This window comes from Heptranchias perlo, chromosome 16 (genome assembly GCF_035084215.1).
Source record: "Heptranchias perlo isolate sHepPer1 chromosome 16, sHepPer1.hap1, whole genome shotgun sequence".
Lineage (NCBI taxonomy): Eukaryota > Metazoa > Chordata > Chondrichthyes > Hexanchiformes > Hexanchidae > Heptranchias > Heptranchias perlo.
In genome coordinates, this window is record NC_090340.1 from 53,896,162 (window position 1) to 53,915,074 (window position 18,913).

General features: G+C 41.8%; 1 protein-coding gene across 2 annotated transcripts; it reads left to right on the forward strand.

Annotated features, from left to right (window-relative positions):
• The first annotated feature begins 3,412 nt into the window (after nt 1–3,412).
• On the forward strand, nt 3,413–17,900 carry emc8 (ER membrane protein complex subunit 8). 2 transcript variants are annotated; one of them, XM_067998131.1, is made up of 6 exons: nt 3,413–3,503; nt 3,601–4,084; nt 9,992–10,068; nt 11,750–11,819; nt 12,257–12,351; nt 14,235–17,900. In XM_067998131.1, the coding sequence occupies exons 2-6, from the start codon at nt 3,881–3,883 to the stop codon at nt 14,392–14,394; spliced, it is 606 nt and encodes a 201-aa protein (XP_067854232.1). In that variant the 5' UTR covers nt 3,413–3,503; nt 3,601–3,880; the 3' UTR covers nt 14,395–17,900. The 2 variants fall into 2 exon arrangements, with proteins under 2 accessions (XP_067854232.1, XP_067854233.1); XM_067998132.1 differs by having other exon boundaries at nt 3,821–4,084.
• The last annotated feature ends 1,013 nt before the right edge of the window (nt 17,901–18,913 follow it).

Below are 18,913 nucleotides of genomic sequence, written 5' to 3' on the forward strand. Positions count from 1 at the left end.
CTGGTTCTTGACCCTTCAGCCAATGGGAACAGTTTCGCTCTGTCTATTCTGTCTAGACCCTTAGTGATTTTAAATACCTCTATCAAATCTCCTCTCAATCTTCTCCGTTCCAAGGAGAACAACCCCAGCTTCTTCAGTCTACCCACAAAACTAAAGTTCCCTCATCCCTGGAATCATTCTGGTAAATCTTTTCTGCACCCTCTCTAAGGCCTTCACATCTTTCCTAAAATGCGGTGCCTAGAACTGGACACAATACTCCAGTTGTGGCTGAGCCAGTGTTTTATAAAGGTTCATCATAACCTCCTTGCTTTTGTACCCTATGCCTCTTTTTATAAAGCCCAGGTTCCCGTATGCTTTCTTAACCGCTTTATCAACCTGCCCTGCCACCTTGAACGATTTGTACACATATACCCACTATCGCTCTGTTCCTGTACCCCTTTTAGAATTGTGCCTTCTAGTTTATATTGCCTCTCCTCGTTCTTCCTATGTATCACTTCGCTTTTTTCTGGGTTAAATTTAATCTGCCACATGTCCACCCATTCCACCAGCCTGTCTATCTCCTCTTGAAGCCCATCACTATCCTTCTCACTGTTTACTACACTTCCATGTTTTGTGCAAAAATCTGCAAATTTTGAAATTGTGCCCTGTACAGCCAAGTCCAAATCATTAATATATATCAAGAAAAGCAATGGTCCTAGTACCGACCCCTGGAGAACACCACTATACACCTCGTTGCGGGTTTATTAATGTTCTCTTGCATTTTGACGCATTCTTCCTTTGTATTAACTACACCCCCCAATTTGGTGTCGTCCGCAAATTTTGAAATTGTACTTCCAATTCCCAAATCCAAATCGTAATGTAAATTGTTAACAATAGTGGTCCCAGCACCGATCCCTGTGGAACACCAATTCCTACCTTTTAGCAGTCTGAGTAGCTACCCTCAACCCCTACTCTCTGTTTTCTGTTTTGTAGCCAACTTGCTAGCCATTCTGCTACCTGTCCCCTGACTCCACATGCTCTGATGTTAGTCATGAGTCGACAATGTGGTACCTTGTCGAAGGTCTTTTGAAAATCCAAATATATTACGTCTACTACATTACCCTTGTCTACCCTTTCTGCTACTTCTTCAAAGATTTCAATAGGGGTTCCCTAACATAAAATGAACCCAAAAATTTTTTAATAAACCCTTAAATAGTAAAAGGGTAGTCAAAGTAAGGGTGGGACCGATTAGGGACAAAAGAGGAGATCTTCTTGTGGAGGCAGAGGTACTAAATGAATACTTCGCCTCCGTCTTCACTAAAGAGGAAGCTGCCATTGTAGCAATAACGGAGTAGGTAGTAGCGATATTGGTTAGGATAAAAATAGATAAAGAGCAGGTACTTAACAGATTGGCAGTGCTCAAAGTAGGAAAGTCACCCGCTCCAGATGGGTTGCAACCTATATTACTGAGGGAAGTAAGGGTGGAAATTGCAGAGGCTCTGTTCACAATCTTCCAATCTTCCTTAGATATGGAGATGGTGTTGGAGGACTGGAGGACTGCAAATGTTACACCCCTGTTCAAAAAATGGGAGAGGGATAAACTCGGCAATTACAGGCCTAACGTCGGTGGTGGGGAAACTTTTAGAGACAATAACCTGGAACAAAATTAATTGGCACTTGGAAAAGTATGGGCTAATAAATGAAAGACAAATACAGATTTGTGTAAAGAAAATTGTGTTTGACTACCTTGACTAAGTCCTTTGATGAAGTAACGGAGAGGGTTGATGAGGGTAGTGCGGTTGATGTATATATGGACTTTCAAAAGGCATTTGATAAAGTACCACATAATATCCTTGTTAGCAAAATTAATGCCCATTGGATTAAAGGGGCAGTGGCAGCGTGGGTCCAAAATTGCTAAGGGACTGAAAGCAGAGAGTAGTGGTGAACAGTTTTTTCTCAGACCGGAGGGAAGTATACAGTGGTATTCCCCAGGGGTCAGTATTAGGACCACTGTTCTTTTTGATACATATTAATGATCTGGACTGGATATATAGAGTATAATTTCAGAGCTTGCAGATGACACAAAACTTGGAAATGTAATGAACAATGTGGAGGATTGTAACAGACTTTAGGAGGACATAGACAGACTGGTGAAATGGGCAAACAGGTGGCAGATGAAATTTAATGCAGAGACTTGTGGACACATTTTGGTAGGATGAGGAGAGGCAATATAAAGTAAATAGTGTAATTTTAAAGGGGTTGTAGGAACAGAGGGACCTGGGGGTGCACATACACAAATCTTTGAAGGTGGCAGGACAAGTTGAGAAGCCTGTTAAAAAAGCATTTGGGATCCTGGGCTTTATTAATAGAGGCGTAGGGTACAAAAGCAAGGAAGTTACGCTAAAACTTTATAAAACACTAGTTAGGCCTCAGCTGGAATATTGTGTTCTATTCTGGGCACCACACTTTAGGAAGGATGTCAAGGCCTTACAGAGGGTACAGAAGAGATTTACTAGAATGGTACCAGAGATGAGGGACTTCAGTTATGTGGAGAGACTGGAGAAGCTGGGGTTGTTCTCCTTAGGACAGAGAAGGTTAAGGGGAGATTTGATAGAGGTACAAAATCATGAATGGTTTTGATAGAGAAAATAGGGAGAAACTGTTCCCAGTGGCAGAAGGGTTGATAACCAGAAGGCACAGATTTAAGATGATCGGCAAAAGAGTCAGGAGTAGCTGTAAATGGCAACAGCAGGTGATCGGCAAAAGATCCAGAGGCGACATGAGGAAACAATTTTTTATGCAGCGACTCGTATTGATCTGGGGTGCACTGCCTGGGAGGGCGGTGGAAGCAGATTCAATAGTAACTTTCAAAAAGGAATTGGATAAATACTTGAAGGGAAAAAAATTACAGGGCTATGGAGAAAGAGCGGGGGAATGGGACTAACTGGATAGCTCTTTCATAGAGCTGACACAGGCACGATGGGCCGAATGGCTTCCTTTTGAGCTGTTCCTACTGTGATAGGTTGGCCAGGTTCCTTTGCTTTTATTGGGGCTTTTTAAAAAAACTTATGTTCAGCTTCTTTTAGTTTGATTGACTCATATGTTTCAGGTATTTTTTTTCTAATTTATGCCCCTTAAAAAAAGGAGGAGGGGGGTGGGGTTTAGGGCTCATTTTTTTTGATGCCACTGATCCATGTCATCCCGACAGATCAATTGAAAGAACCAACTTAAATCATAATTTTATTCTATGGACCTGTCTTCTTTTTTTTTAAAAAAAACCCACCAAAATAAGTGAGTCTTCTTTCTTGTGTTCTAGGTGCCCTAAAAGGGGGCACTTATTGAGCTGAATGATTCTTGTTTGGTGACCCCTGACTTTATGAGTCCATCTCAAAAATAGGGATCTCCACTTTGCAGCAATTTTTTTTTTTTTTGGTTTGCGACGTAAATGTCAGTGTACGGCGGTGAATGAGAGAAGGGCCTGTCGAGAGAGAGAGGGAGAAAGAAAAAACCCCGGGGAATCCTCGGTAAGAATCGTCGAGCGGAGCCTGGCCGCCAGTCAGTCAGTCCAAGCACTAGAGTTGGAGTTGTGTTAAATTTATTTCTTTTCCCTCCCTCCCTCAGCACCGTGATATTTAGTGCGTCGTCTGTCGGACCGGGATGTGAGGCCTGGCGTGCGGCCGCTGAGGATCCAAGCCCGGGAGGGTGGGTGAAGGGGAATGAGTGACAACTAATTATATATTTATATATATATATTAAAAAAAAACACACAAGGTCAAGACATTTACAAGACGACGGTGAGACTCTGAAGGGCCGCTCGGGTCCCCTGTGTTTTTTTTTGAAGGCCGGAGGAGGGAGTTTAGTATCGCCAATTATTGGCCGTCTTGTCGCGCCCAGACCCGCCATGACTGTCTTCAGACTGACCACCCAGGCTTACTGCAAGATGCTGCTGCACGCCGCCAAGTACCCGCACTGCGCCGTCAACGGCATCCTGGTGGCCGAGAAGCACAAGAGGAAGGACGGCCAGCCCGTGCTCTTCGTGGACTGTGTGCCGCTCTTCCACGGCACCCTGGCGCTCGCACCCATGCTCGAAGTGGCGTTGACTCTGGTAAGAGATTATATTCGAGATGATCGTTTATCACCTGCAGCTAGAGGTATCAAAGTTTTTACTGCAAGTGTTGGAAATGCACGGCAGTCCCGACCGCATTTTTTTTTTGGTGGAAGGGAAAGGTTAACGTTTCACGTGTAAACCCTTCGCCACTAACGAGGGGGCCCGCACTTATAATGGTGACCGATTTTTTTTTTCCTGTTCTCCAATGCTGACTCACCTCTATTTGCAACATTTTTAATAAACATACAACTGATTTGAAATCTTCTCGACTTCGCTTCTCCACTACAAGCCATTTTCTTCATCCGCTCTCCCTATGTTTGAATCCTTCCAATCGGGTTTCCGACCCTGCCACAGCACTGAAATAGCCCTTATGGAAGTCACATATTACATCCTATGTGAGTGAGACCGTGGTAAACTCTCCCTCCTCATCCTTCTTGACCTATCTGCAGCATTTGATGTGGTTGACCACACCATATTCCTCCAATGCCTCTTCTCTGTCATCATGCTGGTGGGACTACCTTCGTAGTCCTTCATTCTATTCCTATCTGTCAAGTCGTAGCCAGAGAATCACCTGCAATGGCTTCTCTTGCTTCCGCACTGTTACTTCTGGAGTTCCCTAAGGATCTATCCCTGGCCCCCTCATGTTTCTCATCTACATGCTGCCCCTCAATGACATCATCCGAAAATACAACATCAGGTTCCACATGTACACTGATGACTCCCAGCTCTACTTCACCACCACCTCTCTCGACCCCTCCACTGCATCTGATTTGTCACGCCGCTTGTCTGACCTCCGGTATTGGATGAGCAGAAATTTCCTCCAACTAAATATTGGGAAGACTGAAGCCATTGTCTTCGGCCTCTGCCACAAACTCCATTCCCTAGCCACGGACTCCATCCCTCTCCCTGGCCAGTGTCTGAGGCTGAACCAGACCATTCGCAACGTTGGCGTTCTATTTGACCCTGAGATGAGCTTCTGACTCCATATCTGCTCCATCTCCAAGACCACCTACTTCCACCTCCGTATCATCGCCCGACTCCACCCCTGCCTCAGCTCATCTGCTGCTGAAAACCTCATCCATGCCTTGTTACCTCCAGACTTGACTCTTCCAATGCTCTCCTAGCTGGCCTCCCATCTTCCTTCCTCCATAAACTTGAGCTCATCCAAAACTCTGCTGCCCGTGTCCTACCTCGCACCAAGTCCTGTTCACCCAACATCCCTTTGCTCACTGATCTACATTGGCTCCCAGCCTTGATTTTAAAATCCTCACCCTTGTTTTCAAATCCCTCCATAGCCTCGCCCCCTCCTTATCTCTCTAACCTCCTCCAGCTCTACAACCCTCCAAGATCTCTGCTCCTTCAATTATTCTTGTGCAACCCTAATTTTCATCGCTCCACCATTGGCGGCTGTGCCTTCAGCTGCCTAGGCCCGAAGCTCTTGAATTCTCTCCTTAAACCTCTACATTTCTCTCTCTCTCTCCCGTTTTAAGACGTTCCTTAAAACCTACCTCTTTGACCAAGCTTTTGGTCACCTGTCCTAATATCTCCTTATGTGGCTCGGTGTCAAATTTTGTTTGATAACGCTCCTGTGAAGCGCCTTGGGATGTTTTACTACGTTAAAGGCGCTATTTAAACGCTAGTTCTTCCTCATTTACACGCTGCCTCTTGATAACATCATCTGCAGGCATGGAGTTAGCTTCCATATACTGATGACACCCAGCTCTATCTTGATTCCATGACCACTTCCATGTTGTCTAGCCATCAAGTCTTGGACGAGTCACAGCTTCCTTCAGCTGAATATCGAGATCACCAAAGCCATTGTTTTATGGTGCCTACTATAAAACAATAGTGGGCTCCCCATCCCACCACCACAAGTCTGTGCTCCTGCTTTTGTCATATCTGATTGATGACTCCAACACTGGCCTCCATTCCTCCACAAACTCCTGTTAATCCAGAACACTACTGCTTGTGTCCTATTCCATTCACCCATCGCCCTGCTCCTAGCTGATCCACATTGGCATTCTATTGCTCAACACATCTTTTTTAAAATCATTGTTTTCATCTTCAAATTTCTTCATAGCCTTGCACCACCCTATCTCTGTATGCTTCTCCAGCTGTAGATCCTCTCCTGCATCCCTCAGTCCTCCGACTCCAGCTTTCTGTGCATCCCATTCCCTCCCTTCACCCTGCTATTGGTGGCGGAGTTTTGCTGCTTTAGTCTTACTTTTCAGTCATACTTTTATGGAATTCTCTCCTTAAACCCCTTTGCTCTCTACTTCCCAGTGCTTCCTTTAAAAACCTCCTGAAAACCACATTTTCAATCAAGCCTTCAGTCACCTCACCAAACCTCTGTCCTGTAGCTTGGCATTTTTTCCCCGTTTTATTTTGTAAAATGCTTTAGAACATTTTGCATGTTAAAAGTGCTTTATAAATGCGTGTTGTCGTTGCAAAATGTATTAACGCATCATCGCCATCAGTTGTGATTCTTGAGAGCCCCAACACAACGTTTAAGGAGGACTGCAGAAAGAACTTGCATGTGATATTGACAACCATACACTCGCAATGGACTGAATTGTGGCTGGATGATGGGAGGCAAGGGGTCTGTGCGAATGGGAATTATTCTGGGTGTAAGGGTGTGTTGGGTAGAGTCCCACAGAGAGTACCAGTAACTTCATCTCGAAGTTTGTAGATGTCATTAAAATAGCAGGATGGGTTAATGTGGTAGAATATTCAACCAGTTCTACAGGAATTTAGATTGTGTAGGGAGGTGGGAAGACAATTGGCAGATGCAGTTTAATATAGATAAGTGTAAAGTTATATACTTAGGGATACAGGGCAGTCAGAGAAAATGGGACCAATTGGAAAAATATCGACTGGAAGAGTCAGGTGAGTCTTGGTATAAAGATCTCTTGACATCAAGCCAATGTCTGGCAATTGTCACAAAAACTTAATTGGATGTTAGATTGCATTAAAAAGAATGTAAATCAAAGGATATAATCCTGCATAAAAGCATTGATTAGGCCCCACCTAGAGTAGTCTGTGCAATTCTGGCACCCATACTCTAGGAAGGATGCTGCTGACCCTGGAAAGGTGCAGTGAAGAGCTACTAAGATGATAGGGGAGCTAAAGACAGAATATGAGGATGCGCTCAAAGAGCTAGAATTCTTGTTGGGAGAGGAGAAGACTGAGTGGGGTATGATTTAAGATTCTCAAATTAATGAGGCTTGGATGTATAGGACCAGTCAGGGCTATTTGTATTGGCACAACACAGCATAACTGAAGGGAGATGACTATAAGTTGAGAACAGCTTGATTCAAGTAGGTGCAAGAAAACATTACTGAGGGTTTTGGATACCTTACCAAGGGAGGATGTGGGGACAAGTAACTTAAATCTCTTCAAGATAAAGTTAGACAAGTTTCTTGGAAGAGAAAAATCTGACATGTTTTTGTTACAGCTGTTCTACCTCCTGATGATAACTCTAATTATTCAAATTCAGACAGCTCTGCAAATTATACGGCACGTGGGCCCGTCCTAATATCTTGTATTGTATAATCCCCATGTTTTCCAAATTTGTTTTTCTGGAATGTCTGGTGGGACATGATCAGGCTTAGTTATGATGCTTTCTCTGCTTGAAAAGCCTGCTGAGGCTCATTCATGTTCCTCCTACTCTGGCTCATTCATGTTCAAATATATCACCCTTCTATCTTTAGGATCTTCCTTAACTATTGCATCCCAGGTACCTATGTTCATCTAAATCTGCTCCCTACTGTCCAATCTCAGCCTCTGCAATAAATGACTTGGGTTGGTGATTTTAATCCTTACCTGAACTCGCACTCTTTTTTTCCCCCATTCCCTCTCTTTCATTTCCCCACCCCCCGTGCCACCACAGACAATTTCCTGTTTAGGTCCCTTAAATTCACGCTGCACATCAATTCCTACACTTGTACACATGACCACCTCCTTGATCTTGTCATCACAAATTGTCTCGAGACCTCCAAGGTTTGTTATTGAGCAGACTCTCTCTGACCACATCCATACCTCCGTTCTCCTGCAAACTCCTCCACTACCACCTCCCCAGAAGTGGGGGTCGGGGGAAGTGAACTCCCCCAGCACTTTCTCATGCTTATCTAATTCTGACCTTCCTCTACACCCCCAATTCCCTGCCATCCGTGATGATATGATGCCTTTGTCATTCTTTTTCAAAACTGTCTCCTACACGCACCGTTCCCCTGGCATATTAGCCACTGTGGCCTCAAATCCACAGGCTGTATGCTCGAATGCACTTGGCAATCAATCGGCCTGTCACTGCCAGATCTGGCTGGATCACCTTGTCACTCCCTCTCCTTGCCAAAATGGCTTACTACTCCAATATCATCCTAGATGGCAAAAGCAACTCAAAACTCCTCTTCTCACCACAAACTATCTCCTCCATCCTCTCCCCACTATATCCACCATCCTTACCTCTAAATGTGAGGAACTCATGAATTTCATCTCACAGCTGTCACAACCTCTGACTGCCATCCAAAACCCCACCTCTTTTCTGTCCTCTACCTAAGCATGCTCTCACCGATTCTGTTCTCTGCTCTTTCTCCCCATTCAACATGCTCATTTTTGTCAAGGAAACCTTCTATCTTCTCCATTGATCCCTTCCAGTCCCACCTCCTAACTTTACCTCCTCAACCCATGCTGGCTGACACAACAATCTATTTCTCCACCAGCATTGTCCTTGCTCTTTCAAGACCACAATTATCGCACCCCAAAACCCACCTTAACCCCTCCATTCTCTATAACTACTACCCTATCTCTGACCTTCATTTTCTTTCCAAAGTCTCAGGATGCATTATTACCTCAACTACTCCACCATCTCTCCTGCCATTTCATATTCAATGTCTTCCAATCTGATTTCTGTTCTGAGGCTGCAGTAGTCAAAATAGCAAATGGTATCCTATACAGCTGCCTCTCTGTCTCGTCTCAGCTGTCTTGATCTCTGTTGCCTTTGATACTGTCGATCACCCCATCCTCCTTCAACATCTCTCTTTTGCAGTCTCCCTCCATTGCACCACTCTCACCTGGTTTTACTCATTTATTATTGCAAAAAGGCCTCATTACTGTTGCAAAAGGGCAATACATCTCCTCCAGTGGCTTCTCCTCTGCTTACATGGTCACCTCATATGTACACCAAGGCCCAATCTTGTTCTCCTATTCGTTATTTGACAAAATCATCCAGCAGCATGAGATCAGCTTTCACATGATGACACCCAGTTTTATCCCTCTGCTTCCTTCATTGATTCAAAGGCTATTACTACACTCACTAACTGCCTATCTGATATTTATAGCTGAATGAACCAACATTTATTCCATCTCAATGTCAGCAAAACTGTGCCTCCAGCCTTGACTCCATCAACCTCCATGCTGCCACCTTGAGCTGAGTCGGGAACTGCAAGCCTCAGCATGTTGCTCAACCCCCGAGTTCAACTTGTTCCACCATATCCACTCTATAACTAAGACCGCTGTCTTTCTCCTCTGCAGCATCGCCACCTCTAGCTCCACCATGCCCCTCCACTGCCGTTGTCGTATCTGACCTCGATAACGCTTTCCTAGCTGGCCGCAACCCTCCACAAGCATCAACTCATACAAAACGTTACGTCCCTTATCCTCACCTGCACAAAGTCCTGCACGCCCTATATCATGCCCTCCATCATTGGTGACCACACCCTTGCCCGCTGGAACTGCTTGTATAGTTCCCTATTTTTAAAAAATCTCCAGATTTCATTGAGTCCTCCATTTGCCAGAGGAAATGTAGCAGGCCAAATGAGGAACCACTTTTTTTCTCTTGTGAAACAGGCAGTGCATTACAGATTGCTGTTTCATAAATGTCATTATTTTTATTCATTTTTCTCTCAGGTTGACTCTTGGTGCAAAGAAAATAACTACATAATAGCTGGATACTACCAGGCAAACGAACGTATGAAGGACACCAGGTGTGTAAATATTTTGTTAGTTGTGAGCAATATAGTATGAACAAACTGATGAAATACCACTTTTTTAAGCTTGAATTTTAACTAAAATGTTCTGCCTTCCCTATATTTCACTGCACCCTGTCTTGTTTCTTGGCTGAGGAAGATGGTAGAAGATCAGCTCCCCTGAGGGAGATTCTTGAACTAACTACATTGAGGTGTACAAAAACAGCCTGCTTGACTTGGCTTCCTGTTTTTCCTGTGAGCAACTGAGATTATGTACTCCTGAGGGGGAGGTGAATCATGAGCTCAAATTGGTTCTATGTAACTTGCAAAACAATAGATGGTGAAGCAACAAATAGTGACTTTAGTATTGTGTTCCTGGACCTTAGGGTGCTGACCCCATGGGAAATAGATTTTTTTCATTTTAACTTTATTATATACAAAAGATTTACATGCTTTCAGGACAGGAGTACATAAAGTATATACAACAGTACACATTTCACAATATTTGCTAGTAATTGCAATGAGGGTTGTACATTGTTATACAATCCTATACATTAGGGTGAGTGGTGCTCAGTAATAGAGCTGGAATTATCCCTGGTCAGGGAGTGCTAGGGCCTTGCGGGGAGAGGGATGAAATGGAGAGGTTACAACAGTAACGGGGACGTGTTGGCATTGTCTTCTCAGCAGGCAACCTTCAAGCTGGCCTGACAATGGGGACTTGAGGTGGATGGGAGGATAGTCCACAGGAAAGGATCCCAGACCTGGAAGTCTTTGCACACATGGTCACATAATCTCAACTCCCCAGGCCTCAAGACCATCATGCCAGTCAATTGTTTTCTTAAATATTTTTCATCTCGAATAATTACTAATGTCTGAGAAATGAGCCTGCCATATGAACTGAGAACCACTTAAACAACCCCGCCCACCCCCACCAACTTACTTGTACTGGATATTGTGGTTGTAATATAATTCCAAAGACATGTGATAGTTTTCAGTGAAGCCACCGCTCCAGCTGTACTTCACAGCATTATTCCAAGTACTCTTTTAAGTGAATATCAGTAATGAAGTCATAAAAGTATTTGAACCTTTCACCTGGCTTCAGGTCTTCATAAGGTTCAGTACCATGTCTCTTTCCATATAAATTCAACTTGTATTCCATTTCCATCAAATGTTCTTATCCTCTGTGTCGTTTGGACAGGCAGCACATCAGTAGGGACACTTTGCAAATCTCATGGAAAATGTTGCAATGGTGTTGAATCCCCACTTAATGAAGATTTTCAGGTCGGTGTTTGTATTAATGTGGAGAGGTGTTTGGTTTCATAGTGGCCTAGCATTTTTGTCTATCTTCTCACCTCGGGCATTGGCTCAGACCCATTGCCCTCTTTGCCTGCTCTGAGGGTCCTATTGTGAAATAGGGTCCTAAAAATAGGCACAGATACATATTACAGACTTGATCACACTTTTGGCCATTTACTCTGGCTAAATGGATGTGTGGGAAATGGAAATAATCATACTGATGCACCACTGAATTTTGGTATAATTTTGCTTGAGTACTCAATGGTGCCAATGAATGGCAAGTGTTCCTTTCCCCAACTCTGTTGCTTCTCACCTTGGTGGCCACAATTTTTATATTAAAAAGAGGTCTGAAGTGATTGATGACAGGCTGATTCTTTTGAGTTATGTTTTTCTCTCTTTCCAGCCCAAACCAGGTTGCTGAAAAGGTTGCCTCTCGGATTGCAGAAAGCTTCAGTGATGCTGCCCTAATCATGGTACGGTATTGTGCTAATTACCGTGTCTCACGGAGCATAAGTTGCAGAGCAAGTAAAGACTGTTTGGCATGTTGAATTTCAGGACAATTGCTGAAATTTTGGCCTTGGAGAACTGTCAGTTGCAAAATTCTCATGTGGATTGAAATTCTGCTTTTAGACTCTGAATTATATTTAAACCCTAACTCTAGATTTCATTTCCAGTCCGTGGTGAGTTGGCAGAACAGAAATGGCCACTGGGGCAAGGTATTGGATGGCCGTCGGCACCTGTCGAACTGTAGTTCAGCAAGTCTGAGCACCCTCGGGAGAGAGGACATAAACTGATTGTGAGGGAGGAAGAAACAACACTGCATCAGTTTATTAGATGTGATTCTGCAGTGTTCTGTACAGTATTGTTTGTAATACTTTGTCTCCAGTTCTAATTCTTGTCCTCCTTTTAGGTGGACAATCACAAATTTACCATGGAGTGTGAAGAACAATCGATTGTAGTATATGAACACCATGAAAACAAATGGCGATGCAAAGACCCAAATACGTGAGTACATGTGTTTTACCGCAATGGTTACTTTAAACAGAAGGCTCGAGTGTTTAACTGATTTTCCACAATTGTCAGTGTTATACATAGCAGATGTTTACGTATTGTGTGGTTTGTAGGTGTCAGCTATGGCTCAGTGGTAGCGCTCTGTCCTCTGAATCAGAAGGCTGTGGGCTCAAGTCCCACTCACGAGACTTGAGCATATAATCTCAGCTGACGCACCGGTGCAGTATTTGAGGGAGCGCTGCAATGTTGGATAAGATGTTAAACCGCGGTCCTGTCTGCCCCCTTAGGTGGACATAAAGGATCTCCTGGCACTATTTGAAGAAGAGCAGGGGAGTTCACCCGGTGTCCTGGCCAATTTTTATCCCATAACCAACATCACTAAAAACAGTTTAATCAGTCGTTTATCTCATTGTTGTTTGTGGGACCTTGCTCTGTGCAAATTGGCTGCCACGTTTTCCCACATTACAATTGGTGACTGCACTTCAAAATGTACTTCATGGCAGTGAAGAGCTTTGGGATGTCCTGAGGTTGTGAAAGATACTATATGAATACAAGTTCTTTCTTCCTTTGTATTCCTTAGGAATGTGAGATAATATGGTTTAATTCTAGTAGATATGTGAATAGTTAACAACGAACTGGCAGTTGAGAGAATGGGCACATTAAAAATGTAGTAAATTCATTATACACTTTGCAGAAGAGGCTCCTGCAAAGATGATGAGGATTTTTTTTGAAAACCCAATACACACAATAGGAGGAAAATTATGATAGTCAAATAATTGTATAAAAATTATTATTTGGGAATCACTAACTAGAAGGTATGCTTTTCTTTTGCCAACTTGTCTAGATGCGGGCACTGTCCTGATGAACTATTATTGAGCCTCTCCAATGAATTCTTTTCATCTGGGCTTCATTCTCATGGAAGTATTTTTTAAAACTCATTGTCTCTGTTATGAAACAATGGGTGCCGTCTGTGGAGCATAATTTTGCAGAGGTTTCCAGCCAGGTCCTAATCTGTATATTATCCCTCCATTTCCAAATATTAAATTACATTTTTTAGTATAGAGTAGTGGTTGCATACAACTGACTGCAAGTGCAGAGCTGTGTGAAGAAACTTTTTTTCTTCCCCTCAGGAAAAAAAGTCTTTTGCAGAAATGCATCTGTGATTGTCATTTCTGCAGTGAACAAAATTTTGTACGTAAATTAGGTGCAATATTTGAAGTAAAAAGAAACACCCTACCGCACTGTGCCTTTTATGTGTGATGGCTGTTTCTAACTTGGGGGAGAAAAAGAACGTCTAGGGCAGAGAATGGGAGAGAAGCTATCTATTTTTGGTGTTTATTTCTTCAGCAAATGTAAGAAATATTTGCCGTAAAACTGAGACTGATCAATTATTCCATAGAACGTGCTGGAACATCTGAAAAGAGAAAACTATGATAACGTTTTGGTTGTAGACCCTTCATCAGAAGTGACAACGGATCTACCTTGAAAATGTTAAATTGTCTCTTTTTCCTATTCATAAATATTTATTAATTGGGGTTAGAATTATTTATTTTGGGAACAGTTTTATTTCACTCTCCAGTAAAAGGAACCTCGTACTCCCAATATTTATGAAAAGTTATTTTTCCTTGTTCTGTTAGTCCGCACACATTTTAATCTGAATCTTGACTTTCTGTTAGAACCTGAATACGAAACAGTAGGTGGAAGACCAGCACCTTTGGGGATTGAGGAATTGTGCTCCTCTGGAGAGAATTGTGACTAGATAATTCAGACTTCTATATTTCCCAGCACCCAGTGTTGATGATTTCTCTTGGAATGAGCCCTTTAAGTACAGCTGGTCATGTTCGTACATATGATGATGAGTACTTTTCTTTTTGCAGTGATTTTTGTGAAGATTGGTCGGAGGTGCAGCGAATCACAACCTGTCTCCTGGATGGTAAATCCTATGACTCCTTAGTGGATTTTGATAACCACCTGGACGATCTCAGGAATGACTGGACAAACCCAGAGATCAACAAAGCTGTTCTTCACCTCTGCTGAGACACCTTTCTATGAATATTCTAGGGGCATTCTCTGGTAGACGGGGACCTGCAGCCTCCTTTGGCTGCAATGAGCAACCCTTATGAATGTGAAGCCTGATAATTGGTAAAACGAAAGAGTGGAAACATTAAGCACACCAGTTTACTGTGCCAAGAGATAAGTGAAATGTTTCAAGCCTCCTGATATTGAGCCATGGATCTCTTTTGGTTTTCTCAACAAAGCAGTAGGGTTGAGAACAAATCGCACAACATTTTTTAGCTAAATAGTTTCACGGTCGTAAATCAGATTTTGGATATTTCAAAAAGAGACAAGTGAATTATGTGTGTGATTTTAAAATTTACATCCTCAAAAAAACTTTCTGTTATATATGTTTAAATGAAATACTATAAGAAGATTTGTTTTAAATCAGAGTTTAAGCATCTCTTGACTGAATATGCTGTAGCACATGTGTTTGGTTAATTTTATTACTCCAGTTGCTAATACGGTTCACCACAATTTATGGTTAGTCCCAAAAGATTAGACTTGGACTCATTTGCAAATAAATGGGGGGGGGGGGGGGAGGAGACGTTCACTTATTTTTCTCACTAGATTAACCAGATAGATTTTTTGCCATGCAGTTTGAGCCTACATGAAATGTAACAACAAACAAAGAACTTCCAAAATTGAATAACACAAATGGATACTAATGGCATTTTATACACATGTGCAATGGTGTATGTTGCAGGAAAATCAACTGTAAAATTGATGTTGGGATTGTGACTTTGTACATATCCACAAAATATTTAATACAGTTATATCTTTTAATTTGAAACTGACCTCCTAAATATAACAGCATCCAAGTTTGAAACTTACATTCTTGAAATTATATTCAAAACACTAGGTAGGTCCCTGGCTTAATAACCTTGAGCACCTCAGTATAAATGACAAGTGAATAATCCTGGTCCTTGGTGTCCTTGTAATCTTATCAAATGAAAATGTTAACAATTTTTTTTAAAAAGCTCTGTGAATGAAACAGATTGCAATGAAATGTTCATATAAGCCTTTAGTTTAAAAATTAAATACTGTAAGAAGTTCCATCCAGCTCGTGAAAAATCATTCTCCTGTTGCATCATCTGAGCTTTGTTGTATTATTTACCCAACCAACCTACTGCAGATTGCAGTATGTGTGTGTGACTTTTGTGTGATGAACAATTGACTTAACTTCTTGCCCATAATTTCTTGTTAAACGAATCCCATGGTACAGGATTGATTGAACGTATTCTGTTTTGAAGAGTTTATTCAGGATCAGGTTGATTTAATCTGTAAATAATTTGGCAGTATACTTTTGGTACCTTGAATCTCTAGCTATTTTGAGCACTGAAATGTCAGCTTTCAAAGTACAGTTATCCCTTTTCACTCACTATCTCCAATGATTAATGTTACCAAGTAAGATGGAGAACTGTGCAAAACGGTACAATAGATAAATACTGTATTGGAAGAAACTTTTTTTTTAAAGTTTCATTTTGGTGCTGAAATGCTACTGCCATTCTCGTGAGTTTAACTCCCTTGCGTAACCCATTGAACTGAGTATTTTTGGTTATAATTGCTCCATTAATTCTGAATGCAGTGTATCCAAGGTTGGAAAGTAAGCTGTGAGGAGGACACAGAGTCTGCAAAGGGATATAGATAGGTTAAGTGAGTGGGCAAGAAGGTGGCAGATAGAGTATAATGAGAGGTTATTCACTTCGTTAGGAAAAATAGAAAAATAGTTTTCTCACCATTTTAAAAATATTAAATGTTGGTGTTCAGAGGGATTTGTGTGTCCTTGTTCATGAAACACAAAGTTAACATGCAAGTACAGCAAGCAATTAGCAAGGCAAATAGTATGTTGGTCTTTATTGCAAGGGGGTTGGAGTACAAGAGTAAGGAGGTCTTGCTGCAGTTATACAGGGCTTTGGTGATACCTCACCTGGAGTACTGTGTACAGTTTTGGTCTCTATCTAAGGAAGGATATACTTTCCTTCGAGGCAGTGTAGCCTGGATGAGAGGGTTGTCCTCTGAGGAGAGATTGAGTAGAATGAGCCTATACTCTCTGGAGTTTAGAAGAATGAGAGGTGATCTCATTGAAACTCACAAGATTCTAAGAGGAATTGACAGGGTAGATGCTGAGAGGCTGTTTCTCCTGGCTGGAGAGTCTAGAACTAGGGGACATAGTCTCAGGATAAGGGGTCAGACATTTAGGATTGAGATGAGGAGGAATTTCATCACTGAGGGTGGTGAATCTTTGGAATTCTCTACCCCAGAGGGCTGTGGATGCTCAGTCATTGAGTATATTCAAGACTGAGATCAATAGAATTTTGGACTCTAAGGGAATCAAGGGATATGGGGCTCGGGCGGGAAAGTGGAGTTAAGGTCGAAGATCAGCCGTGTTCTTATTGAATGGCGGAGTAGGCTCGAGGGGCCATATGGCCTATTCCTGCTTCTATTTCTTACGTTCTTATGAAGATCACTTGTTACGAATGTTTTTATAACTCTGGTTAATCTTCTTTCACAGAATGCAGCATTTTCTGAATAGTGCAATAAGAGAAATGCCACTTCAAATTCAAATGCTGTTGCATTGTATCAAATGTATATTTATTTCACAATTGAGCCAACAGCCTATGTCTTTCTGTCTTGTCAAAAAAACTTTCTGTTCTGCAGAGGTTTTTAAAAATGTGCTAAACTGTGAACCAGCCAGAATGTTCTCAGACTTGAACCCAAGCTTTTGTATTTATGGCAGGTTAGGAGCTACACAATGGGGAACAGACCTAACTCCAGATTTAAGTTGTCATAAATGAGTAATAAAGGCATTTCACGTGAATTTAACATTTTTTTATTTTTAAAACCACTGCCACCCAACCTTGGTAGATATTTTTCCTCAAGCAAAACTGCAGGCAGTTGAGCTGCCCTTAGCCTTGTGGCTGACTTTTTTTCAAGCACTTAAATTGTACGGGTGCAAGACTAACCCAGCCTAATTTTAGTGTATTTTTTTTCCACACACAGTATGGGGAGTACAGAGTTGTCCTATTACACTGGAATAGCACATTTGAGCAGTGATGTACTGTGCCTGCTGCTTATAAGCTAGTCATTATATAACTCTGCATTATCTATTTGTAAACTATGATTTTAAAAATTGCTGTGTTTCTGTGGAATTAGTAAAAGTTGGTTTAGAAGACGCTTTCAAGCTTTTCGTGAGCATGTGTGAAATATTTGCTACCTTGGAACTCAGAACATGTTTGGCTGTCCTGTAGGCAGGAATGGGTTTTGGGGATTTTCATATTTCATGTTAAGGAGGATGGGAAACTACATTTCATAAAAGGGTCAATTTTAGCAAGTTACTGGCAAGTCAAATTTGCTTTGTTGTTGTGGAAAATTTTTGGATTATCGCTTTGCACCCTTTCATTACAGAAGTTTCATCATGCTATTCCTTGCTGAAGTGTGTTCAGGGTAGAATTGTATCACTGTGGTCTGTTTGTGCTCTGCAACAATGCTACTGTATATTGCTTTCTGCTGAATTTTGTGTCTGAACACAGTGGAAAGTTTTTATAGTGCATGTTTTGAGAGCATGGCCCAGACACACTGGTCACTTCTCAACTCATTTGCTGAAAAAGAGAGCCAATTGTATGAATGATTCTTCCTCCTTGTCCTGCTCAAAAGCAGTTGTCAGAAGATTTCATTTTTGAAGTCAGCTTGATGGCCTTTCCTGCTTTGGACTTTGTTTTAGCAAACGATTGAAAATCGATTGTTTATAAAATGTATATTTTAAATATGTAAATGTTCCTTTTTTCAAAAACTTCAATTGATAGTTTAATGTTCTTTTATTCTAAAAATATGAGCCTTAAACTTTTACCCCCTGGGGAAACGAGCCTTCTTATGAAAGCTTTGAGACTTTTTTCAACAGTTCCAACCTTCAGTTTTGTGGGGTTTTTTGCGAGCATTTTATTTTTAAACCAGTACAATGGTGACCCCAGAGACCTGGCCGGCAAGCAGATGCCCATTAAATAAAGTGGCAGTGAGAAGTGGTAGAATGATGGATTAAAATCAGTGTGGGCAGTGAAGTGGATGAGGGGGAGCAGTTAACATGGTGTTAGAAAGCGTACAAAGGATGGAAATGCAATGGGAACGTCTATTCAAGTTGGTCACTAAGGAAAGTTAATGGAATCATAAGAAGGTTTTCATGGTGTCCACTCAACATTTAACCTGTCTTTTCCTTTTCAGATGTTGACTGACCTACTGTGTAAATCTGGAATTTTGTTCTTTATTTCATATTTCCAGCATTTGGTGTCTTTCCTTTGATCTGTAATAGAAAATCAGTAGCACTATCTTTTCAAAGAAGTGCCTCCTTTTTTCAAAAAATAAAAATCATTAGATTGTTATAGCACAGGAACAAGCTGCTCACCTGATCAAGTTTGTGTTGCTGTTTTTCTCCACAGGAGCCACCAAATTTAATCCCATTTTCCTTCTCTCCTCCATAACCTTCAATATTCTTGCTCCCTGTACA